A 27060-nucleotide genomic window follows, 5' to 3' on the forward strand; every position below is an offset into this window, starting at 1 on the left:
GCAGCTGGTGTAGAAGGGAGGGTTTCAGCTCTGCATCCTGTCAATGTCCCGTTGCAACCAACACCAGCCCTCCACACTATCCACAACTCCAGCAATCTTCGTGTCATCGGCAAACTTACTAACCCAGCCTTCCACTTCCTCATCCAAGTCATTTATAAAAATCACAAAGACCAGAGATCCTAGAACAGATCCCTGCGGAACACCACTGGTCACCAAGCTCCAGGCTGAATACTTTCCATCTACTACCACCCTCTGTCTTCTATGGGCCAGCCAATTCTGTATCCAGACAGCCAACTTTCCCTGTATCCCATGCCTCCTTATTTTCTGAATGAGTCTACCATGGGGAACCTTATCAAACGCCTTGCTAAAATCCATATACACCACATCCACTGCTCTTCTTTCATCAATGTGTTTTGTCACATCCTCAAAGAATTCAATAAGGCTTGTGAGGCATGACTTGCCCCTCACAAAGCCATGCTGACTATCTCTAATCAAACTTTGCTTTTCCAAATAATCATAAATCCTGTCTCTCAGAATCCTCTCCAATAATTTGCCCACCACCGACGTAAGGCTGACTGGTCTGTATTTCCCAGGGTTATCCCTATTCCCTTTCTTGAACAAGGGAATAACATTTGCTGCCCTCCAATCATCTGGTACGACTCCAGTGGACAGTGAGGGCGCAAAGATCATCGCCAAAGGCGTGGCAATCTCTTCCCTCGCTTCCCGTAATAACCTTGGGTATATCCCGTCTGGCCCCGGGGACTTATCTGTCCTCATGTCTTTCAAAATTTCCAGCACATCCTCCTTCTTAACATCAACCTGTTCGAGCATATCAGCCTGTTTCATGCTGTCCTCACAAACGGCAAGGCCCCTCTCACTTGTGAATACTGAAGCAAAGTATTCATTTCGGACCTTCCCTCCCTCCTCCGACTCCAGGCACAAGTTCCCTCCACTATCCCTGATCGGCTCTACCCTCACTCTGGCCATCCTCTTGTTCCTCACATAAGTGTAGAAAGCCTTGGGATTTTCCTTTAATCCTACCCGCCAAGACTTTTTCATGTCCCCTTCTAGCTCTCCTAAGTCCATTCTTCAGTTCCTTCCTGGCTACCTTGTAACCCTCTGGAGCCCTGTCTGATCCTTGCTTCCTCAACCTTGCATAAGCTTCCTTCTTCCTCTTGACAAGCTGTTCCACATCTCTTGTCATCCAAGGTTCCTTCACCCTACCATCCCTTCCTTGCCTCATCGGGACAAACCTATCCAGCAGTCACAGCAAGTGCTCCCTAAACAACCTCCACATTTCTGTCGTGCATTTCCCTGAGAACATCTGTTCCCAATTTAATTAGAATTAGAACATTAAGATCCCCAGTTCCTGCCTAATCGCATTGTAATTCCACCCCCCCCCCCAATTAAATATTTTCCCATCCTGTCTGCTCCTATCCCTCTCCATGACCATAGTAAAGATCAAGGAGTTGTGATCACTTTCAATGCGAGAAGTATAACAGGTAAGGCAGATGAGCTTGGATTAGTACTTGGAAATGTGATGTTTCAATTACAGAGACTTGGTTGAGGGAAGGACAGGATTGGCAGCTAAATGTTCCAGCATTTAGAAGCTTCAGGCGGGATAGAGGGGGATGTACAAGGGGTGGGGGAGTTGCGTTACTGGTTAAGGAGAATATCACAGCTGTACTGCGGGAGGACACCTCGGAGGGGTCATGCAGCGAGGCAATATGGGTGGGGCTAAGGAGTAGGAAGGGTGCAGTCACGATGATGGGGGTTTACTACAGGCCTCCCAACAGCCAGCGGGAGATAGAGGAGCAGATATGTAGACAGATTTTGGAAAGATGTAAAGCTAACAGGGTTGTAGTGGTGGGTGATTTTAACTTCCCCGATATTGACTGGGACTCACTTAGTGCTAGGGGCTTGGATGAGGCAGAATTTGTAAGGAGCATCCAGGAGGGCTTCTTGAAACAATATGTAGATAGTCCAACTAGGGATGGGGCCGTAGTGGACCTGGTATTGGGGAATGAGCCTGGCCAGGTGGTCGAAGATTCAGTAGGGGAGCATTTTGGGAACCGTGACCATAATTCCATAAGTTTTAAGGTACTTGTGGATAAGGATAAGCGTAGTCCTCGGGTGAAGGTGCTAAATTGGGGGAAGGCTAATTATAACACTATTAGGCAGGAACTGAAGAATTTAGATTGGGGGCGGCTGTTTGAGGGTAAATCAACAATTGACATGTGGGAGTCTTTCAAACGTCAGTTGATTAGAATCCAGGACAGGCATGTTTCTTTGAGGAAGAAGGATAAGTTTGGCAAGTTTCGGGAAGCTTGGATAACGCGGGATATTGTGAGCTTCGTCAAAAAGAAAAAGGATGCATTCGTAAGGGCTGTAAGGCTGGGAACAGACTAATCCCTTGAGGAATATAAAGACAATAGGAAGGAACTTAAGCAAGGAGTCAGCAGGGCTAAAAGGGGTCATGAGAAGTCATTGGCAAACAGGATTAAGGAAAATCCCAAGGCTTTTTATACGGATATAAAGAGCAAGAGGGTAACCAGGGAAAGGGTTGGCCCATTCAAGGACAGAGATGGGAATCTCCGTGTGGAGCCAGAGGAAATGGGCGAGGTAATAAATGAGTACTTTGCATCAGTATTCACCAAGGAGAATGACTTGGTGGATGATGAGCCGAGGGAATCTTCTCATTATCAAAAAGGAGGTGGTGTTGGGTGTCTTGCAAAGCATTAAGGTAGATATGTCCCCAGGGCCTGATGGGATCTACCCCAGAATACTGAGGGAGGCAAGGGAAGAAATTGCTGGGGCCTTGACAGAAATCTTTGCATCCTCATTGGCTACAGGTGAGGTCCCAGAGGACTGCAGAATAGCCAATGTTGTTCCTTTGTTTAAGAAGGGTAGCAAGGATAATCCAGGAAATTATAGGCCGGTGAGCCTCACATCAGTGGTAGGGAAATTATTAGAGAGGATTCTTTGGGACAGGATTTACTCCCATTTGGAAACAAATGGACCAATTAGCGAGAGGCAGCATAGTTTTGTGAAGGGGAGGTCGTGTCTCACTAATTTGATTGCGTTTTTTGAGGAAGTGACGAAGATGATTGATGAAGGAAGGGCAGTGGATGTTATCCATATGGACTTCAGTAAAGCCTTTGGCAAGGTCCCTCATGGCAGACTGATACAAAAGGTGAAGTCACATGGGATCAGAGGTGAGCTGGCAAGATGGATACAGAACTGGCTCGGTCATTGAAGACAGAGGGTAGCAGTGGAAGGGTGCTTTTCTGAATGGAGAGATGTGACTAGTGGTGTCCTGCAGGGATCAGTGCTGGGACCTTTGCTGTTTGTAGTATATATAAATGATTTGGAGGAAAATGTAGCTGGTCTGATTAGTAAGTTTGCGGATGACACAAAGGTTGGTGGAGTTGCGGATAGTGATGAGGATTGTCAGAGGAGACAGCAGGATATAGATCGGTTGGAGACTTGGGCGGAGAAATGGCAGATGGAGTTTAATCCGGACAAATGGGAGGTAATGCGTTTTGGCAAGTCTAATGCAGGTGAGAAGTATACAGTAAATGGCAGAACCCTTAGGAGTATTGACAGGCAGACAGATCTGGGCTTACAGGTCCACAGGTCACTGAAAGTGGCGACGCAGGTGGTTAAGATAGTCATGAAGGCATACGGCATGCTTGCCTTCATCGGTCGGGGCATAGAGTATAAAAATAGGCAAGTCATGCTGCAGCTGTCCAGAACTTTGGTTAGGCTACACTTGGAATATTGCGTGCAATTCTGGTCGCCCCACTACCAGAAGGAAGTGGAGGCTTTGGAGAGGGTGCAGAGGAGGTTTACCAGGATGTTGCCTGGTCTGGAGGGCATTAGCTATGAGGAGAGGTTGGATAAACTCGGATTGTTTTCTTAACAGTTCTTAAGAATATTGAGATTGACGGAGTTGGAGGGGCAACATGATAGAAGTTTACAAAGTTATTAGCGGCATGGACAGAGTGGATAGTCAGAAGCTTTTTCCCAGGGTGGACGAGTCAGTTACTAAGGGACATAGGTTTAAGGTGAGAGGTGCAAAGTTTAGAGGGGATGTGCGAGGCAAGTTCTTTACACAGAGGGTGGTGAGTGCCTGGAACTTGTTGCCGTGGGAGGTGGTGGAAGCAGGTACCGTAGAGATGTTTCAGAGGCATCTTGACAAATACTTGAATAGGATGGGAATAGAGGGATAGGACCCCGGAAGTGCAGAAGGTTTTAGTTTAGGCAGGCATCAGGTTCGGCGCAGGCTTGGATGGCCGAATGGCCTGTTCTTTGTTTGTTCTAATAGCTCTTCTAATCTTTCAGCGTGTGCATAATTCTACCTTAAAGCAAATGATTTGTCATCTTCCTGAGGCAAAAGTTCAACACAACTGCAACCTCATTGTATCTTTGTTTGCATTTTCATTCTGATCAGCTTTTCTTGTTTTCTCACGACCTGCTTTCATGGCCTGTTTTCATTCTGATTTTGGAACATTAATGTTGTATCCTATTTCAGGCTTTTTTTTGGATTTCCTATTATTTTTCCTGTCTTATATCATTGAATAACATTCCTTTTTCCAGTGTACCTGTTTGTATTGGCTGTCGGCTATGGTTTCTGATGGCTCAGTCTTACCGTTCAGTAATCGTCTGGCCACTTCACTGAACTTTGGGTAGATCCGAGTATGCTTGGTTTGCTTTGAACAAATCCTTCTGATCTGAGCCCTGCTCTGATGTTGAGCATGTGTTAATCTCAAGAGAATAGCCTAAATTATGCTTGTGCACTTGCCCTCCACTTGGGTGAACAGTTCTTAAGAATATTGAGGTAGAGTTTCTGCTTGGCAAATTGGGCGCTAATTGCGCTTAAAATTATGCTAGTATTTGTAAGTGAGGATGGTGTTCAAGTTCCAACTAAATCATTTGTATAATCTCAAATGTAAGATCTTTCCCATGAACCAGCGCAACCAGGCAGTGTCAGCTTTTGTTATCGTTTCTTGCACTAAGATATATTCTTTCGTACATTTGAGTGGTAACCTGGTGCAGTTTCATTGCAGCTGAAATAAATTTATCTTTAAAGAATAAACATTTTTAATTGAGGGGAGGTGGTCTAGTGGTAATGCCACTGGGCTAGTAATCCAGAGCCTAGGCTAATGCTCTTGGGACATGGGTTCGAATCCCACCATGGCAGATGGTGAAATTTGAATTCAATTAATTTTTTAAAAAGTCTGGAATTAAAATACTAGCCAAATGGTGACCATGAAACCACTTTCGATTGTTGTAAAAACTCATCTGGTTCACAAATGTCCTTTTCGGGAAGGAAATCTGCTGTCCCAACCTGATCTGGCCTACATGTGACTCGAGAGCCACAGCAATGCGTTTGACTCTTAACTGTCCTCTGAAATGGCCTAGCAAGCCACTCTGTTCAAGGGCAATTTGGGATGGGCAATAAATGCTGGCCTAGCCAGCGACGCCCACATCCCACAAACGAATATAAAAAACATTGGAGTATCTAGTCCAGCACCTGTAAGTAACTCAAAGAACAGTACAGCACAGGAACAGGCCCTCCAAGCCTGCACCAATCATGATGCCTGTCTAAATTGAGACCTTCTGCACTGCTGGGGTCTGTATCCCTCTATTCCCATCCTATTCATGTATTTGTCAAGATGCCTCTTCAACGTCGCTATCGTACCTGCTTCCAGCACCTTCCCCGGCAGCAGGTTCCTTGACCTCCCCTTCACAAAACGATGCTGCCTCTCGCTAATAAGTCAATTTGTTTCCAAATGGGAGTAAATCCTGTCCTGAAGAATCCTCTCTAATAATTTCCATACCCTTGCTACCCTTCTTAAACAAAGGAACAACATTGGCTATTCTCCAGTCTTCTGGGACCTCACCTGTAGCCAATGAGGAATCAAAGATTTCTCTCAAGGCCCCAGCAATTTTCTCCCTTGCCTCCCTCAGTATTCTGGGGTAGATCCCATCAGGCCCTGGGGACTGATCTACCTTAATGCTTTGCAAGACACCCAACACCACCTCCTTTTTGATAATGAGATGACTGAGACTATCTGCACTCTCTTCCCTAAGCTCATCATCCACCAAGTCCTTCTCTTTGGTGAATACTGATGCAAAGTACTCATTTAGTACCTCGCCCATTTCCTCTGGCTCCATGCATAGATTCCCTCCTCCGTCCTTGAGTGGGCCAACCCTTTCCCTGGCTACCCTTTTGCTGTTTATATACATATAAAAAGCCTTGGGATTCTTCTTAATCCTGTTTGCCAATGACTTTTCATGACCCCTTTTAGCCCTCCTAACTCCTTGCTTAAGTTCCTTCCTACTTTCTTTATATTCCTCAAGGGCTTCGTCTGTTCCTAGCCTTCCAGCCCTTATGTGTGCTTCCTTTTTCTTTTTGACTAGGCTCACAATATCCCTCACTATCCAAGGTTCCCGAAACTTGCCAAACTTATCCTTCATCCTCACAGGAACATGCCGGTCCTGGATTCTAATCAACTGACGTTTGTCAGATGTTGATTTACCCTCAAACAGCCGCCCCCAATCTAAATTCTTCAGTTCCTGCCTAATATTGTTATAATTAGCCTTTCCCCAATTTAGCACCTTCACCCGAGGACTACTCTTATCCTCATCCACAAGTACCTTAAAACTTATGGAATTATGGTCACTGTTCCCGAAATGCTCCCCTACTGAAACTTCGACCACCTGGCCGGGCTCATTCCCCAATACCAGGTCCAGCATGGCCCCTTCCCTAGTTGGACTATCTACATATTGTTTCAAGAAGCCCTCCTTACAAATTCTGCCCCATCCAAGCCCCGAGCACTAAGTGAGTCCCAGTCAATGTAGGGGAAGATAAAATCACCCACCACTGCAACCTCGTTACATTTACATCTTTCCAAAATCAGTCTACATATCTGCTCCTCTGCCTTCCGCTGGCTGTTGGGAGGCCTGTAGTAAACCCCCAACATCGTGACTGCACCCTTCCTATTCCTGAGCTCTACCCATATTGCCTCGCTGCATGACCCCTCCGAGGTGCATTCCTGCAGTACAGGTGTGATATTCTCCTTAACCAGTAATGCAACACCCCCACCCCCTCTATCCCGCCTGAAGCAACCAAATCCCGGAACATTTAGCTGCCAGTCCTGTCCTTCCCTCAACCAAGTCTCTGTAATAGCAACAACATCATAGTTCCAAGTACTAATCCAAGCTCTAAGTTCAACTGCCTTACCTGTTATACTTCTCACATTGAAACAAATGCACTTCAGACCACCAGTCCCGCTGTGCTCAGCAACATCTCCCTGCCTGCTCTTCCTCTCAGTCTTACTGGCCTTATTCACTAGTTCCCCCTCAGTTCTTTCACTTGCTGACCTACTTCTCTGGTTCCCACCCTCCTGCCACACTAGTTTAAACCCTCCCAAGTGACGCTAGCAAACCTCACAGCCAGGATATTTCAGCCCCTCCAGTTTCGATGCAACCCGTCCTTCTTGTACAGGTCCCTCCTGTCCTGGAAGAGATCCCAATGATCCAGTTATCTGAAACTCTCCCTCCTACACCAGCTGTTTAGCCACGTGTTTAACTGCACTATCTTCCTATTTCTAGCCTCACTGGCACGTGAAACAGGGAGTAATCCCGAGATTACAACCCTAGAGGTCCTGTTTTTTAACTGACTACCTAACTCCCTGAACTCCCCTTGCAGGACCCAGTCACTCTTCCTGCCTTTGTCGTTAGTACCAATGTGTACCACAACCTCTGGCTGTTCACCCTCCCCCTTCAGAATGCCCCCTGTCCGTTCAGAGACATCCTTGACTCTGGCACCAGGGAGGCAACGTACCATCCTGCAGTCTCTTTCACGTCCACAGAAGCGCCTATCTGTACCCCTGATTATAGAGTCCCCTATAACTATTGCTCTTCTGCGCTTTGTCCCTCCCTGCTGAACAACAGTGCCAGCCATGGTGCCACTGCTCTGGCTGCTGCTGTTGTTTTCCCCTGATAGGCCATCCTCCCCAACAGTATCCAAAACGGTATGCTTGTGAGAGAGGGGGACAGCCACAGGGGATTCCTGCGCTGACCACCTGCCCCTTCTAGCGGTCACCCATCTATCTGCCTGCACCTTGCGTGTAACCACTTCTCTAAAACTCCTGTCTATGATGCTTTCTGCCACCTGCATGCTCCGAAGTGCATCCAATTGCTGCTCCAACCGATCCATGCTGTCTGTGTGGAGCTGCAATTGGGTACACTTCCTGCAGATGTTGTTGTCCTGAACGCTGGCAGTGTCATGGACCTCCCACATCTCACAGGTGAAGCACTTTACACCTTGAACTGACATTTCTAATAAATATTTATTAAATCCTTACTAAATTAAGCTACAATTAACAATATTGTCCCTAGCGCTAGATTTCTACTATAAATATTAAATGCTAAATACAGTAATCTCCTCCCTCCGGTTTAGTTACTCATCTACTTATTAAACTAATTAACCCTAACTAACTAATTAATTATCAATGTTTTATTTTCAAATTCAGTGCTGATTCCCTACCAGCCAATCAGTTCACAGCTTTCCTGTGACGTCACTTTTTCAGTTTTTTTTTTCCACCCGAGGAACTTCGTCTCCATCCTCTCTGCGCTCTGCCCTCCAAGTCTTCTCCCAACCAATCACCTTGCAGCTCCCCTCTGACATCACTGTTGGTTTTTTTTTTCAAAACTCCGGTGCACTGGAAGAGCTCCTCTCCGCTCCGCTCCCGGAAATCAATTTGAAATAACTGCAAATTACTTTTAAAACATATGCTATTTTTATTGGCGGACAGTAGTCAATATCATAGTAGATTAAATATATTTTCATAGCTTTTTCAAGGTGCGTAATAGAGCCCTTGCACCTCAAAAAAAAAGCTCAACTTTAACAGTCCCATTGAAGACCCACATACAGGCGCAAGTTGTGGAAACTCCCAATGGTGACTCGTTCCGTCTCGGGGCATGCCCAGTTTGGCTTCCTGCATGATATTTTTTAAAGGTTAAATTTTCTCCAGTTTTTGCACTTGTTTGGCTGACTTCTGGCTAATTAAACTCGTTTAAATATTGGCAAGACTTAAGCCATCATTTTGGTCCCAGCTCCAAACTCTGTTCCCTCTGCCTGGCAATGGTCTGAGACTAAATCAGTCTGTTCACAACCTTGCTACCACATTTGACCTGAGTAAAACTTCTGACCACATAATCATGCCATCAATAAGACCACCTATTTCCATCTCCATAACATAACTCGATTCACCCCTGTCTCAGCTCATCTGCTGCTAAAATACTCGTTCATGCATTTTTTTCACATCGAGACTTGACTATTGCACTGCACTCCTGGCTGGTCTCCCACGTTCTCCCCTTTGTAAACTTGAGGTCATCCAAAACTCTGCTGCCTGTGTCTGAACTTGCACCAAGTCCCGCTCACCTGTCACCCCTTTGTTCGCCGACATACATTGGCTCCCAGTCAAGTATTGTCTTTATTTTAAAATTCCCATCCTTGTTTTTAAACCTCTCCATAGGCTCCCTCCATATCTCTGTAGTCACCTCCAGCACCACAACCCTTCAAGATATCTGTGCCCATCAAATTCTGGTCTCTCGGGCATCCCCGATTTTAGTCGCTCCACCATTGATGGTCATGCCTTCAGTTGCCTAGGCTCTCAGCTCTGGAATTTTCTCCCCATGCTTCTCTGCCTCTCTTCATCACTTCCCTCCTTTAAAACACTCCTTAAAACCTACCTCTTTGACCAGGTATTTCCTTCCGTGGCTCAGTGTCATATTTTATTTTATAATGCTCCGGTGAAATGCCTTTGAATATTTTATTATGTTAAAGGTGTTATACAAATCTAAGTTGTTGAAGAAAAATCCAACACAACCCAGCAAAAGGTTCACCCCTCTATCTTTTGCGTGCATTCTCATCTTTGTTTTCAAACCTTTCCCATGTCCTGGCTGCTCCATTTCTCTGTGATAACCTCCAGGCCTGTCGCCCTCTGAGATATCTGCCTTCCTCCAATTCTGGCCTCTTGAGCATCCCTGATTTTAATCGCTGTACTATTGGTGGCTGTGCCTTCAATTGCCATGGCCCTAAACTCTAGAATTCCTTCCCTAAACTTCTCTACCTCTCTTTGCTCTTTTAAGTTGACCAAGCCTTTGGTCATCTGCCCTAATATCTCCTCATCAAAGCACCCTATAGTTTTTTTCTTGTAGCGCACAGGCCCTTGAAAATTTTCTGCGTGGCCGTGCACACATGCTAACTTAAAGGGGCCATCCTGTGTGCGGCCTGTGTGGGAACTTACAGGTTGCTCCGCAGCCGCACAGCTTAGCGGGAATGTTATTCCATATGTGACTTGGTGTTATATTTTGTTTGATAACACTCTTGTGAAATGCCTTGGAAAGTTTTTTTTTTATTGCGTTAAAGGCACTATATAAATAGAAGTTGTTGTTGAATAGTGTGCACTTAACCTGAAATCTGCAAGAAAACCTATTTTAAGGATGTGTGGTACTAGAACATAGAACATTACAGCGCAGTACAGGCCCTTCGGCCCTCGATGTTGCGCCGACCTGTGAAACCATCTGACCTGAACTATTCCATTTTCATCCATATGTCTATCCAATGACCACTTAAATGCCCTTAAAGTTGGCGAGTCTACGACTGTTCCACGCCCCTACTACTCTGAGTACAGAAACTACCTCTGACATCTGTCCTATATCTATCACCCCTCAACTTAAAGCTATGTCCCCTCGTGTTTGCCATCACCATCCGAGAAAAAAGACTCTCACTATCCACCCTATCTAACCCTCTGATTATCTTGTATGTCTCTATTAAGTCACCTCTCCTCCTCCTCCTCTCTAACGAAAACAACCTCAAGTCCCTCAGCCTTTCCTCGTCAGACCTTCCCTCCATACCAGGCAACATCCTAGTAAATCTCTTCTGCACCCTTTCCAAAGCTTCCACATCCTTCCGAAAATGCGGTGACCAGAACTGCACGCAATATTCCAGGTGTGGCCGCACCAGAGTTTTGTACAGCTGCAGCATGACCTCGTGGCTCCGAAACTCGATCCCCCTACTAATAAAAGCTAACGCACCATATGCCTTCTTAACAGCCCTATTAACCTGGTGGCAACTTTCAGGGATTTATGTACCTGTACACCAAGATCTCTCTGCTCATCTACACTACCAAGAATCTTCCCATTAGCCCAGTACTCTGCGTTCCTGTTACTCCTTCCAAAGTGAATCACCTCACACTTTTCCGCATTAAACTCCATTTGCCATCTCTCAGCCCAGCTCTGCAGCCTATCTATGTCCCTCTGTAACCTACAACATCCTTTGGCACTATCCACAACTCCACTGACCTTCGTGTCATCCGCAAATTTACTAACCCACCCTTCGACACCCTCATCCAGGTCATTTATAAAAATGACAAACAGCAGTGGCCCCAAAACAGATCCTTGCGGTACACCACAAGTAACTAAACTCGAGGATGAACATTTGCCATCAACCACCACCCTCTGTCTTCTTTCAGCTAGCCAATTTCTGATCCAAAGCACTAAATCACCTTCAAACCCATACTTCCGTATTTTCTGCAATAGCCTACCGTGGGGAACCTTCTCAAACGCCTTACTGAAATCCATATACACCACATCCACGGCTTTACCCTCATCCACCTGTTTGGTCACCTTCTCAAAAAACTCAATAAGGTTTGTGAGGCACGACCCTACCCTTCACAAAACTGTGCTGACTATCGCTAATGAACTTATTCTTTTCAAGATGATTATAAATCCTATCTCTTATAACATTTTCCAACATTTTACCCACAACCGAAGTAAGGCTCACAGGTCTATAATTACCAGGGCTGTCTCTACTCCCCTTCTTGAACAAGGGGACAACATTTGCTATCCTCCAGTCTTCCGGCACTATTCCTGTTGACAATGACGACATAAAGATCAAGGACAAAGGCTCTGCAATCTCCTCCCTGGCTTCCCAGAGAATCCTAGGATAAATCCCATCTGGCCCAGGGGACTTATCTATTTTCACACTTTCCAAAATTGCTAAACCTCCTCCTTGTGAACCTCAATCCCATCTAGCCTAGTAGTCTGTATCTCAGTATCCTCGACAACATTTTCTTTCTCTACTGTAAATACTGATGAAAAATATTCATTTAACGCTTCCCCTATCTCCTCTGATTCCACACACAACTTCCCACTACTATCTTTGTTTGGCCCTAACCTATCTCTAGTCATTCTTTTATTCCTGATATACCTATAGAAAGCCTTAGGGTTTTCCTTGATCCTATCCGCCAATGACTTCTCATGTCCTCTCCTCGCTCTTCTTAGCTCTCCCTTTAGATCCTTCCTGGCTAGCTTGTAACTCTCAAGCGCCCTAACTGAGCCTTCACGTCTCATCCTAACATAAGCCGCCTTCTTCCTCTTGACAAGCGCTTCAACTTCTTTAGTAAACCACGGCTCCCTCGCTCGACAACTTCCTCCCTGCCTCACAGGTACATACTTATCAAGGACACGCAGTAGCTGCTCCTTGAATAAGCTCCACATTTCGATTGTTCCCATCCCCTGCAGTTTCCTTCCCCATCCTACGCATCCTAAATCTTGCCTAATCGCATCATCATTTCCTTTCCCCCAGCTTTTATTCTTGCCCTGCGGTATATACCTGTCCCTGCCCATCGCGAAGGTAAACCTAACCGAATTGTGATCACTATCACCAAAGTGCTCACCTTCATCTAAATCTAACACCTGGCCGGGTTCATTACCCAGTACCAAATCCAATGTGGCATCGCCCCTGGTTGGCCTGTCTCCATACTGTGTCAGAAAACCCTCCTGCACACACTGGACAAAAACTGACCCATCTAAAGTACTCGAACTATAGTATTTCCAGTCAATATTTGGAAAGTTAAAGTCCCCCATAACAACTACCCTGTTACTCTCGCTCCTGTCGAGAATCATCTTCGCTGTCCTTTCCTCTACATCTCTGGAACTATTCGGAGGTCTATAGAAAACTCCCAACAGAGTGACCTCTCCTCTCCTGTTTCTAACCTCGGCCCAGACTACCTCAGTAGACGAGTCCTCAAACGTCCTTTCTGCCGCCGTAATACTCTCCTTGATTAACAATGCCACCCCCCCCCCTCTTTTACCATCTTCTCTGTTCTTACTGAAACATCTAAATCCCGGAACCTGCAACATCCATTCCTGTCCCTGCTTTACCCATGTCTCCGAAATGGTACTGTTTAATAAACTCATCCATTTTTGTCCTCTGACCTTAGTGAGTGGGGGGAAAAAAACACAACAATATGGACTTTGTTAAATTCCTCTTTTGCAATGCTGTTACAAAAATGTATTTACAAATCTAGTTATGATTGTTGACGATGTAATAATTTTGCTGCCTGTGACCTGTTCTAGACTTGGCATAACTTGAGCAACCTTCTTTGCATAATAATTGATCTATTTAGTATTTCAGAGTTTGAACCTTTAATCAGGTTGGCTACTTTTTAAAACACGTAATTACTTCAGAGGCGGTACTTTGGATTGATATAATAGTCAGACTTTGCTGAAGCCCAAGTTCTGTGACTTGGAAATTCTCTTGATTACTGATCCTTTTCAGCTTGGAATAATGTTTCGAAGTAGCAATAAGAATTAGGCACCAATTACATGTCAGAAGACATGTACTCAAACAGAAGGTTTTTTTTCTTCAGCTCGTTTTACTGAAACTCATCTTTGAATTCTGTAGAGAAACCTGATGGCATAGGATAATTAATTTAGAACCAATGGTAATAAAAGTTTGCAGTGTGTTGGCTAACTGGCAGTTAGGTTTTTGTTTTCACTATGTACAGTTAAATGGTTGATGTGCAAAGATATGCTTTTTTTTAGAAAAAAAGATCTTTGTATCTGGCAAGGTGTTCAAGGGTCACATTTTATTTAAAAATGTTCACAGCCAATGGCTGTGAACATCATTGCTGATGTACAGTTTAACTGATCAATGATTCATGACAGCTGCAGAAGTGACCTTTGGAACAAAGGCTCTGTTTCTGAACTGTTAATTAGCTGTGACATAATTTTAGACTATACTGTATGTATGGACTGCTGCTTAATTGGAGAGCATTGGGGAGGCATTGGAATTTGGAAGCTGACCAGAAAAAAGGTTTATGCAGAAATCTGAATGTGAGCATGAGTTTATAGTGTATAGTTTTGTGGTAAATACCCTAAGCTATGCATGTGGAAAATAATGAACTGCTTTTGTAGATTGTTACCGGGAGTAAACTTTAAAAACATTCCAAATAGAAAAGTTCCCTCCGCGACACCCTGGTCCACTCCTCCATTACCCCCACCACCTCGTCCCCGTCCCATGGCACCTTCCCCTGCAATCGCAGGAGGTGTAATACCTGCCCATTTACCTCCTCTCTCCTCACTATCCCAGGCCCCAAACACTCCTTTCAGGTGAAGCAGAGATTTACTTGTACTTCTTTCAATGTAGTATACTGTATTCGCTGCTCACAATGTGGTCTCATCTACACTGGGGAGACCAAACGCAGAGTGGGTGAGCGCTTTGCGGAACACCTCTGCTCAGTCCGCGAGCAGGACCCTGAGCTTCCGGTTGCTTGCCATTTCAACACAATCTCCCCCCCCCCCCCTGCGTGCTCTCATGCTCACATCTCTGTCCTGGGATTGCTGCAATGTTCCAGTGAACATCAACAGCATTTCATCTACCGATTAGGCACACGACAGCCTGCCGGACTGAACATTGAATTCAATAATTTCAGAGCATGACAGCCCCCAATTTTACTTTCATTTTTAGTTCTTATTTCTTTTTTGCTTTTTTACATTTTTTACAATCTTTTTTTTTGCATTTATTTCATTTCATCTTAGTTTGTTCAGTTTGCTTACTCACTGTTTTTTTTCATGTTTGCACTTGCTGCTGTTCAATATTCAGTCCGTTAACACCTTATCTGCACTAATACTTTGTCTTTCAACACACCATTAACATATTGTTTGCCTTTGCTCCATGACCTTTTTTTTTATGGCTTTGGTAATGTTTATGTTTAGAGATACAGCACTGAAACAGGCCCTTCGGCCCACCGAGTCTGTGCCGACCATCAACCACCCATTTATACTAATCCTACACTAATCCCATATTCCTACCACATCCCCACCTGTCCCTATATTTCCCTACCACCTACTTATACTAGTGGCAATTTATAATGGCCAATTTACCTACCAACCTGCAAGTCTTTTGGCTTGTGGGAGGAAACCGGAGCACCCGGAGAAAACCCACGCAGACACAGGGGGAACTTGCAAACTCCACACAGGCAGTACCCAGAATTGAACCCCAGTCGCTGGAGCTGTGAGGCTGCGGTGCAAACCACTGCGTCACTGTGCAGCTATGTGGCCTTGTCCAATCTACACCTTCTCCTTTGTTATCTCTTGCCCCACCCCCACCTCACTTGCTTATAACCTGTGACATTTTTAATATTTGTCAGTTCCGAAGAAGGATCACTGACCCGAAACGTTAACTCTGCTTCTCTTTCCACAGATGCTGTCAGACCTGCTGAGTGGTTCCAGCATTTCTTGTTTTTATTTCAAGTAAAAAAGGATTGTATGAAAATCCTAATTGGGGCATCGCCTACAACACAACATTACCAAAAGTTCAGAAAACTGTTCATTAATTGCTTTCATGCTAACTGGATGGTGCTATTTTGACGATGAGCAGGGGAATTATCCCTTGTGTCCAGGACAATATCTTTCAATCAACATCACAAAATCAGAGAATCTGGTCACTATCATATTGTTGCTTATGGGAGCTTGCTGTGTGCAGATTGGCTGCCTCATTTCTTGCATTATCACAGTGACTACAGTTCAAAAAGTGCTTCATTGGCTTCAAAGCACTTTGGGATGTACTGAGTACATGAAAGACGCTATACTTTAAATGCAAGTTTTTGTTTCACAAAATGTTTGGGTTCTTGCTTTAGTCTACCAAGTGAGGGCTTCTGTAAACTGTCTTAGTTTTTGTGATAGAAGAATTTCATTTTGGAAAAATATACATATTTTCTGTCTAATTTTTTTTTGTTTAGCTATCTCATCGTAGCTTTGTGGGCCATCTATCATAGATAGACTTTTGAAGAGGGCACTACATATTTAGGACCAGGCTAAACCAAAACTCATAGGCTGTGGGCAATGCTCCCTGTAAGATGCACGGCTTTGCAATCTGGAAGTTTGTGCGCAGGCTGCACACAAGTCAGCCCCTTCAAGTTACTACGCGTGTGCGGCTAGACAAAAATAATTTAAAGGGCGTGTGCACTTAAACAAATTGCCCACGCACTTTATAAAGGAGAAGTTGGATGTGGCACCTGTACATGCAGAATCAGTACTGGGCCGGAGAAAGACAATGGTAGCCCATCTAAGAGAAATAGGAATCAACAATAAATCTTCTTCAAACTTGATAAAGCTTTGGTACTGCTCTTGAATCAAACGTAGTGGCAGTTTCTTCCTATTGACTTCTAAATCATTGAAATTTTTAACATTTTGTAAAAAAGGTTAAAGAAAACCGACTAATAGCCAGTAGCAGGTCGGAGGCAGTGGTTGCTTGTGATAACAGTTAAAGAGCTGAATAACACAAGCAGGTAAAAATGTAGAATATCTTGGTATTTAATAACCTCTTTCATTGTATTTTTGTCAATCTGTTCTGTTTGCCATAGTGAATGAGCAATTGAAAATGAAATAAAGAAACTAGTATCATTTTGCTTTTAAAGACATGTTGGAGACTACAGCTTTTTCATACTAAACATTGAGTCTACTGAAATTGTTCAAGAATACCATGTTGGTACACGACCTGACTGTAAAATTGATAAAACTAGGACTAGTCAGCATTAAAGGCACGAGTTTACAAAAGCCTTCACATGGTAACTCCAGACGGGACCAAAAAAGACGCTTCAGCGTTTCAGTCAAATTGATATTGCAATCCAATATATTTTTGGTGGTGAAGGCGAGGAAAATTCTCCATATTTTCACTCCTTTTGCTGGTTGCCAAGTGCCAACATTTAGTACCTTGCTTAAAAAGGTTCAACTGATATGAAATTTCACTTCCATTACCTTGAGGATTTTCTGGAAAACGTTTAAAATGCTTCCAACTAACATATATCTGATTTCAGCTGTGGCTCAATTAGTCGCACCCTCACTTCTGAGTTAGAAAGTTTTGGGTTCAAGCCCCACTCCAGGGCTTGAGCACAGCAATCTAGTCTGACAGTCCAGTGTCGTACTAAGGGAGCGCTGTCCTGTCAGCGGTGCAGTGTGGTCTTTTGGATGAGACATTAAACTGAGGCCCTGTCTGGCCTCTCAGATAAATGTAAAAGATCCCATGGTAGTATTTCAAACAAGAGTGGCGAGTTATCCCTGGTGTCATTGCCAATATTTATCCCTCAATCAACATCACAAAAACAGATTATCTGGTCATTATCACATTGTTGTTTGTGGGGGTTTGCTGTGCTCAAATTAGCAGTCATGTCTCCTACATTATGACAGTAACTACACTTCGAAAAAACTTCACTGAGCACTTTGGGACATCTGGTGATTATGAAATGCACAGTGCAATTCCAAGTCTTTCCCTTTTTCTTTTTATTTGCTGACTGCCTTTTTACATGCAGATTGCAACAAATAGTGAATGCAGTTCCTATACATTTTCACTCCCAACATTTAAAAATACAGATTTATCTACCTAACTTTTACATAGTTATTTGATTCGTAAAAGCTGCTACTGGCACTCCTTTTTCTCTCCTCCAGTGTCTCACCATTTTTCTCCCTTTAATTATCCTGTTGTGAAGGTAGAAACTCTTGCTGGGGTTAGAACTGCTTTCTGATATCTACTAAATGGGCATACATAGATGTTTGAGCATTTGTGATCAAAGTCAAGCGCAATCTGGTCCAGTATCCAAATGTGCCCAACTCTAGCAGTTCATGTAGGTTTGCAGAACAGACATAGCCAAGATCTTTCTTGTCTGTGTGGCTTAGTGGCATGCTCTGTCCCCCAAACTGCCACCCAAAAAACCTCACCGTGACTGGAGAATGGTACATTTTACATTTAGTTTGTTACTTAGGATTTTTGGGTTAAATCACAATTGTCAAGTTACCTGGAACAAATGCAAGTTTTTCGTACCCTTTGATTTCCCTTCTTTTCCCCTTCCTTTGCTGCAGGGAACACTGGTCTGGTTACAAGAAAACGAACAGCACCTTCCAACTATTGTTTCAAGTTGTGCAGGTGGAGTGATCAACTTCACTACAGACTATGGTCAGGTGAGTGAAACTGGACAAAGGGTTGACCTGGATCTCTGAATTGGAAACTTTTTTTGTGCTGGATAGTGTTCAATAATAAAGTATGAAAAAACTTTTTCCCCCTCCTTTCAAATCACTAATCATCAGTTTTTGAATACTGCATGAGACATTGAAAATTACCTGTTGTGAAAATGTCTCAGCTGAGACACTAATTTTCAAGCAATGCCATTATACAGAGGGAGGGTGACGGAAGGCAAGCCTCAAAAAGGGGAAGCCTATAGTTTCTTTGTGGGTCTCAGAGGACACAGTTTCAATGCCCTGGGGGCACAGTTTCAAATTCCACCAGGGCCTGGTAATCTACATCCCAGAGTACTTAAGGAAGTGGCCCTAGAAATAGTGGATGCATTGGCGGTCATCTTCCAAGGTTCTATGGACTCTGGAACAGTTCCTACAGATTGGAGGGTAGCTAATGTATCGCCACTATTTAAAAAGGGAGGGAGAGAGAAAACAGGGAATTTTCGACCAGTCAGCCTGACGTCGGTAGTGGGGAAAATTCTAGAGTCCATTATCAAAGATTTTACAGCAGAGCACTTGGAGAACATTGGTAGAATCGGACAGAGTCAGCATGGATTTACGGAAGGGAAATCATGCTTGACAAATCTACTGGAATTCTTCGAGGATGTAACTCGTAGAGTTGATGAGGGGGAGGCAGTGGATGTGGTTTATTTGGACTTTCAGAAGGCTTTTGACAAAGTCCCAAATAAGAGATTAGCGTGTAAAATGAAAGCGCATGGGATTGAGGGTAGTGTATTGCGATGGACAGAAAATTGGTTGGCAGACAGGAAACAAAGAGTAGGAATAAAATGGTCTTTTTCCGAATGACAGGCAGTGACCAGTGGGGTACCGCAGGGATCGGTGCTAGGACCCCAGCTATTCACAATATATATTAATGATTTAGATGAGGGAACTAAATGTAATATCTCCAGATTTGCAGATGAGACAAAACTGGGTGGGAAGGTGAGTTGTGAGGAGGATGCAGAGAGGCTTCAGGGTGATTTGGACAAGTTGAGTGAGTGGGCAAATGCATGGCAGATGCAGTATAATGTGGATAAATGTGAGGTTATCCACTTTGGTAGCAAAAACAGGAAAGCAGATTATTATCTGAACAGCTATAAACTGAGAGAGGGGAATATGCAACGAGACCTGGGTGTTCTCGTACACAAGTCGCTGAAGGTAAGCATGCAGGTGCAACAGGTGGTAAAAATGGCAAATGGTATGTTGGCCTTCATAGCAAGAGGATTCGAGTACAGGAGCAGGGATGTCTTGCTGCAATTATACAGGGCCATGGTGAGGCCATACCTGGGATATTGTGTGCTGTTTTGGTCTCCTTATCTGAGGAAGGATGTTCTTGCTATCGAGGGAGTGCAGCGAAGGTTTACCAGACTGATTCCTGGGATGGCGAGACTGACATATGAGGAGAGATTGAGTTGGTTAGGATTATATTCGCTGGAGTTGAGAAGAGTGAGGGGGGATCTCATGGAAACCTATAAAATTCTGACAGGACTTGACAGGGGAGATGCAGGAAGGATGTTCCCGATGGTGCGGGAGTCCAGAACTAGGGGTCATCGTCCAAGGATCCGGGCTAAGCCTTTCAGGACTGAGATGAGGAGAAATTTCTTCACCCAGAGAGTGGTGAGCCTGTGGAATTCACGACCACAGAAATCAGTTGAGGCCAAAACATTAAATATATTCAAGAAAGAGTTAGATTCTCGGGGACAAAGGGATACGGGGAGAAAGCGGGAACAGGGTACTGAGTTTGGATGATCAGCCATGATTGTATTGAATGGCGGAGCAGGCTTGAAGGGCCAAATCACCTCCTCCTGCTCCTATTTTTCTATGTTTCTATATCTGCCGGACTGGGCTGGTGGCAGGTGGTGAGGGAAAAAACTACTAGACCTTGTGTTCATCAATCTATCTGTTGCAGATGCATCTGTCTGTGACTGTTGTGTTCTCGGGACTCGACTTAGATTAAACGGGTTTAGTAAAAGATATGAGTCTGCATGCTGTTGAAAAGAATGGATTCTTCTTTATTCTTTTAGTTTCACTTTTTCTAGTTAGTTCTGCTGGCATGCGTGCAGATAGTAACTTCAAGTGAACAAAATGCACAATGCAATTTTCGAAACAGTGCAGTGACCTTCCATTAGTAAATGAGAGACATAACAATTTTCAGTGGTTTGTTTCAAAAATAAACAAACATAAATAGGTCACTTCAGAACAGAGTCACTGAAGTATGGTGGATGTTTTCTCTAACGGATAGGATATCATCTGACATCAGGTGTAGTCTCATTTTACTCATGTTCTTCATCAGAGATGTCAATGTCGGAATCAACTTGATGTTAATGAGTGATGTTTTTGGTGCTTTGAAGAATAACTCGTTTCCTGTGATGCTTTGTGAACCATGCTTTTTGTGTAGTCACAACAAATGGTGGATGCCATTAGGGGTTGTTTGCTTTACCGTCCTGTTTCACAAGTACTTTTATCCAAGCTTTAGTGGTGTAGCTCCAAATTTCATGTTTTGCTCTGCGTTTACCTTCATTCAATCCTTCTTTTCTCGATTACATTTGATTACATGTTAATCATTCGCTCCGCAGGGTAAGTCAGGAAGATGTGTACATATAGAGTCAGAGAGTTGTACAGCGTAGAAACAGGCCCTTCGGCCCACCGCGTCCATGCAGACCATAATGCCTTTCTATACTGATACCACCTGCCTTCATTTATTCCATATCCCTTTATGCCTTGCTCATTCAAGTACCTGTCCAGATGCCTCTTAAATGTTCCCACTGTTCCTGCCTCCACCACCTCCTCAAGCAGCCCATTCCAGATAGGATATGCAAAGATGAGTGCAACTGGAAGTTTTCCAGTCGTCGAATGGGGAGTCACTTGTCATTATGGAGAAAGTGTCCCAGCTCTTGCTTCTGTGACTTGTTTTCAGCTGTAGCTGTACGTATCGCTTTATTCAAGGTTCACATAAATCTCTCAACTTCTCCATTAGCTCTTGGCCAACGGATTTTTCTATGAGTGGACAATAGGTACTTGGTGAATTTGCTGAACTCATGGCTGTTGAATGGGGCTCCATGGTGACTTCTTACCGTTTGAGGGATTCCAAACAAGGCGAAGATCTGGTCAAGCTTTGGGATGACTGCTTTTGTTGAAGTTGACACAATTAATTCCACAATTGTGAATCTGCTGTAGTCAGTGACCACAAGCAGGTGTTCACCACGAGGCAAATCTGTGAAGTCAGTGCAAACTTCACTCGATGGTCCTGGAGGTAGTTCAGACTTCTGCAGAGGATCTCAAGGATTTGACATTATGGTTGCGTGACATGGCAAACACTGATTTTGTGTTCCACCATGCGGTCTATTCCTGGGAACCATACCTTTTCATGAAGGCATTCTTTGATTTTTGGCAATTCCCTCATGTCCTTCATGTGCTGTATCGACAGCACATTCCCTCAATGAGTGTGGAATGACAATACAGTTGTTGTGTAATACGAGTTCAGATGTGGTTGTAACGGTGAGCTTATTTTGGACATTGTGAAGACCTTGTGTGTAACGATTTGATTTGCAGACGCTCTCTATTACATCTTTTCAGTTTCGTAATTCCAAGCCTTCATTCGTAGTTGAAAAGCCTCATCTTGTTTCGTTGCTGCTTTGATTTCAGCTAGCTTTAGCAACTTTAGCACCGCATTTATGCTTGCATAGTAAAGATGATGTTCAGCAACCTTTTCCTTGATTAGTAGGACCACCTGTCAGCAACGGATGTCGCGAAAGGTAGTCTGCTGGGTTGAGCTTGCCTGACTGATTATCAACATGGAACTCATACTCTTGCAGTTTGAGTATCCATTGTTCTATTCGAGTGGATTGTTGAACAAGCTCACGAGTGTTTTTTTTTATTCATTCATGGGATGTGGACATTGCTGGCCAGGCCAGCATTTATTGCCCATCCCTAATTGCCCTTGAGAAGGTGGTGGTGAGCTGCCTTCTTGAACCGCTGCAGTGCATGTGGGGTAGGTATACCCACAGTGCTGTTAGAACAAACAACAGTACAGCACAGAAACAGGCCATTCAGCCCTCCAAGCCTGCGCCGATCTTGATGCCTGCCTAAACTAAAAACTTCTGCACTTCCGGGGTCTGTATCCCTCTATTCCCATCCTATTCATGTATTTGTCAAGATGCCTCTTCAACATCTCTATGGTACCAGCTTCCACCACCTCCCTCGGCAACAGGTTCCAGGCACTCACCACCCTCTGTGCAAAGAACTTGCCTCGCACATCCCCTCTAAACTTTGTCCCTCTCACCTTAAACCTATGTCCCCTAGGAACTGACTCTTCCACCCTGGGAAAAAGCTACTGACTATCCACTCTGTCCATGCCGCTTCCACCTCCGTCGTTCCAGTGAAAACAATCCGAGTTTATCCAACCTCTCCTCATAGCTAATGCCCTCCAGACCAGGCAACATCCTGGTAAACCTCTTCTGTACCCTCTCCAAAGCCTCCACGTCCTTCTGGTAGTGTGGCGACCAGAATTGCACGCAATATTCTAAGTGTGGCCAAACTAAGGTTCTGTGCAGCTGCAGCATGACTTGCCTATTTTTATACTCTATGCCCCGACCGATAAAGGCAAGCATGCCGTATGCCTTCTTGACTACCTTATCTACCTGCGTTGCCACTTTCAGTGACCTGTGGACCTATAAGTCCAAATCTCTGCCTGTCAATACTCCTAAGGGTTCTGCCATTTACTGTATACTTCCCACCTGCATTAGATCTTCCAAAATGCATTACGTCACATTTGTCCGGATTAAACTCCATCTGCCATTTCTCCGCCCAAGTCTCCAACCGATCTATCTCCTGCTGCATCCTCCTACAATCCTCATCACTATCTGCAACTCCACCAACCTTTGTGTCGTCCGCAAACTTAAAAATCAGACCAGCCACATTTTCCTCCAAATCATTTATATATACTACAAACAGCAAACGTCCCAGCACTGATCCCTGCAGAACACCACTAGTCACATCCCTCCATTCAGAAAAGCACCCTTCCACTGCTACCCTTTGTCTTCTGTGACCGAGCCAGTTCTGTATCCATCTTGCCAGCTCACCCTTGATCCCATCTGACTTCACCTTTTGTACCAGTATGCCATGCGGGATCTTGTCAAAGACTTTACTAAAGTCCATATAGATAACATCCACTGCCCTTCCTTCATCAATCATCTTTGTCACTTCCTCAAAAAACTCAATCAAATTAGTAAGACACGACCTCCTCTTCACAAAACCATGCTGTCTCTCGCTAATAAGTTCGTTTGTTTCCAAATGGGAGTAAATCCTGTCCCGAATAATCCTGTCTAATAGTTTCCCTGCCACTGACGTAAGGCTCACCAACCTATAATTTCCTGGATTCTCCTTGCTACTCTTCTTAAACAAAGGAACAAAATTGGCTATTCTCCAGTCCTCTGGGACCTCACCTAGAGCCAATTAGGATGCAAAGATTTCTGTCAAGGCCCCAGCAATTTCTTCCCTTGCCTCCCTCAGTATTCTGGGATAGATCCCATCAGGCCCTGGGGACAGATCTACTTTAATGCTTTGCAAGACACCCAGCACCACCTCCTTTTTGATGATGAGATGACTGAGACTATCTGCACTCCCTTCCCTCGGCTCATCATCCACCAAGTCCTTCTCCTTGGTGAATACTGATGTAAAGTACTCATTTAGTACCTCACCCATTTCCTCTGGCTCCACACATAGTCTCCCTTCTCTGTCCTTGAGTGGGCCAACCCTTTCCCTGGTTACCCTCCTGCTCTTTATAGACATATAAAAAGCCTTAGGATTTTCCTTAATCCTGTTTGCCAATGACTTCTCATCACCCCTTTTAGCCCTCCTGACCCCTTGCTTAAGTTCCTTCCTACTGTCTTTATATTCCTCAAGGGATTCGTCTGTTCCTCGCCTTGCAGCCCTTACGAATGCTTCCTTTTTCTTTTTGGCGAAGCTCACAATATCCCTCATTATTCAAGGTTCCCGAAACTTGCCAAACTTATCCTTCTTCCTCACAGGAACATGCTGGTCCTGGATTCAGATCAACTGACGTTTGAAAGACTCCCACATGTCAGATGTTGATTTACCCTCAAACAGCCGCTCCCAGTCTAAATTCTTCAGTTCCTGCCTTATATTGCTATAATTAGCCTTACCCCAATTTAGCACCTTCACCCGAGGACTACTCTTATCCTTATCCACAAGTACCTTAAAACTTATGGAATTATGGTCACTGTTCCCGAAATGCTCCCCCACTAAAACTTCGACCACCTGGCCAGGCTCATTCCCCAATACCAGGTCCAGCATGACCCCATCCCTAGTTGGACTATCTACATACTGTTTCAAGATGCCCTCCTGGATGCTCCTTACATATTCTGCCCCATCCAAGCCCCTAGCACTAAGTGAGTCCCAGTCAATATAGGGGAAGTTAAAATCACCCACCACTACAGCCCTGTTACAAAGAACAAAGAACAAAGATAATTACAGCACAGGAACAGGCCCTTCGGCCCTCCAAGCCTGCGCCGATCCAGATTCTCTATCTAAACATGTCGCCTATTTTCTAAGGTTCTGTATCTCTTTTCTTCCTGCCCATTCATGTATCTGTCTAGATACATCTTAAAAGACGCCATCGTGCCCGCATCTACCACCTCTGCTGGCAATGCGTTCCAGGCACACACCACCCTCTGCGTAAAGAACTTTCCACGCATATCCCCCCTAAACTTTTCCCATTTCACTTTGAACTCGTGTCCTCTAGTAATTGAATCCCCCACTCTGGGGAAAAAGCTTCTTGCTATCCACCCTGTCTATACCTCTCCTGATTTTGTACACCTCAATCAGGTCCCCCCTCAACCTCCGTCTTTCTAATGAAAATAATCCTAATCTACTCAACCTCTCTTCATAGCCTGCGCCCTCCATACCAGGCAACATCCTGGTGAACCTCCTCTGCACCCTCTCCAAAGCATCCACATCCTTTTGGTAATGTGGCGACCAGAACTGCACGCAGTATTCCAAATGTGGCCGAACCAAAGTCCTATACAACTGTAACATGACCTGCCAACTCTTGTACTCAATACCCCGTCCGATGAAGGAAAGCATGCCGTATGCCTTCTTGACCACTCTATTTACCTGCGTTGCCACCTTCAGGGAAGAGTGGACCTGAACACCCAAATCTCTCTGGACATCAATTTTCCCCAGGACTTTTCCATTTACTGTATAGTTCACTCTTGAATTGGATCTTCCAAAATGCATCACCTCGCATTTGCCCTGATTGAACTCCATCTGCCATTTCTCTGCCCAACTCTCCAATCTATCTATATTCTGCTGTATTCTCTGATAGTCCCCTTCACTATCTGCTACTCCACCAATCTTAGTGTCGTCTGCAAATTTGCTAATCAGTCCACCTATACTTTCCTCCAAATCATTAATGTATATCACAAACAACAGTGGTCCCAGCACGGATCCCTGTGGAACACCACTGGTCACACGTCTCCATTTTGAGAAACTCCCTTCTACTGCTACTCTCTGTCTCCTGTTGCCCAGCCAGTTCTTTATCCATCGAGCTAGTACACCTTGGACCCCATGCGCCTTCACTTTCTCCATCAGCCTGCCATGGGGAACCTTATCAAACGCCTTACTGAAGTCTATGCATATGACATCGACAGCCCTTCCCTCATCAATCAACTTTGTCACTTCCTCAAAGAATTCTATTAAGTTGGTAAGACATGACCTTCCCTGCACAAAACCATGTTGCCTATCACTGATAAGCCCATTTTCTTCCAAATGGGAATAGATCCTATCCCTCAGTATCTTCTCCAGCAGCTTCCCTACCACTGACGTCAGGCTCACCGGTCTATAATTACCTGGATTATCCCTGCTACCCTTCTTAAACAAGGGGACAACATTAGCAATTCTCCAGTCCTCCGGGACCTCACCCGTGTTTAAGGATGCTGCAAAGATATCTGTTAAGGCCCCAGCTATTTCCTCTCTCGCTTCCCTCAGTAACCTGGGATAGATCCCATCCGGACCTGGGGACTTGTCCACCTTAATGCCTTTTAGAATACCCAACACTTCCTCCATCCTTATGCCGACTTGACCTAGTGTAATCAAACATCTGTTCGTAACCTCAACATCCGTCATGTCCCTCTCCTCGGTGAATACCGATGCAAAGTACACGTTTAGAATCTCACCCATTTTCTCTGAGTCCAAGCATAACATTCCTCCTTTGTCCTTGAGTGGGCCAATCCTTTCTCTAGTTACCCTCTTTCTCCTTATATATGAATAAAAGGCTTTGGGATTTTCCTTAACCCTGTTTGCTAAAGATATTTCATGACCCCTTTTAGCCCTCTTAATTCCTCGTTTCAGATTGGTCCTACATTCCCGATATTCTTTCAAAGCTTCGTCTTTCATCAGCCGCCTAGACCTTATGTATGCTTCCTTTTTCCTCTTAGCTAGTCTCACAATTTCACCTGTCATCCATGGTTCCCTAATCTTGCCATTTCTATCCCTCATTTTCACAGGAACATGTCTCTCCTGCACGCTAATCAACCTCTCTTTAAAAGCCTCCCACATATCACATGTGGATTTACCTTCAAACAGCTGCTCCCAATCTACATTCCCCAGCTCCTGCCGAATTTTGGTATAGTTGGCCTTCCCCCAATTTAGCACTCTTCCTTTAGGACC

The 27060-nt window shown here is 44.5% G+C and overlaps 1 protein-coding gene across 1 annotated transcript in view; it reads left to right on the forward strand.

The window, feature by feature from the left end:
* myo10 (myosin X) overlaps nucleotides 1-27060 on the forward strand; it is a 613607-nt gene that overhangs the window by 79582 nt on the left and 506965 nt on the right. Inside the window, exon 2 of the mRNA XM_068058429.1 lies at nucleotides 18220-18318. Within this exon, the coding sequence (XP_067914530.1) occupies nucleotides 18220-18318 (99 nt within the window). The remainder of the gene's footprint in view (nucleotides 1-18219; nucleotides 18319-27060) is intronic.

This window comes from Heterodontus francisci, chromosome 2 (genome assembly GCF_036365525.1).
Source record: "Heterodontus francisci isolate sHetFra1 chromosome 2, sHetFra1.hap1, whole genome shotgun sequence".
Lineage (NCBI taxonomy): Eukaryota > Metazoa > Chordata > Chondrichthyes > Heterodontiformes > Heterodontidae > Heterodontus > Heterodontus francisci.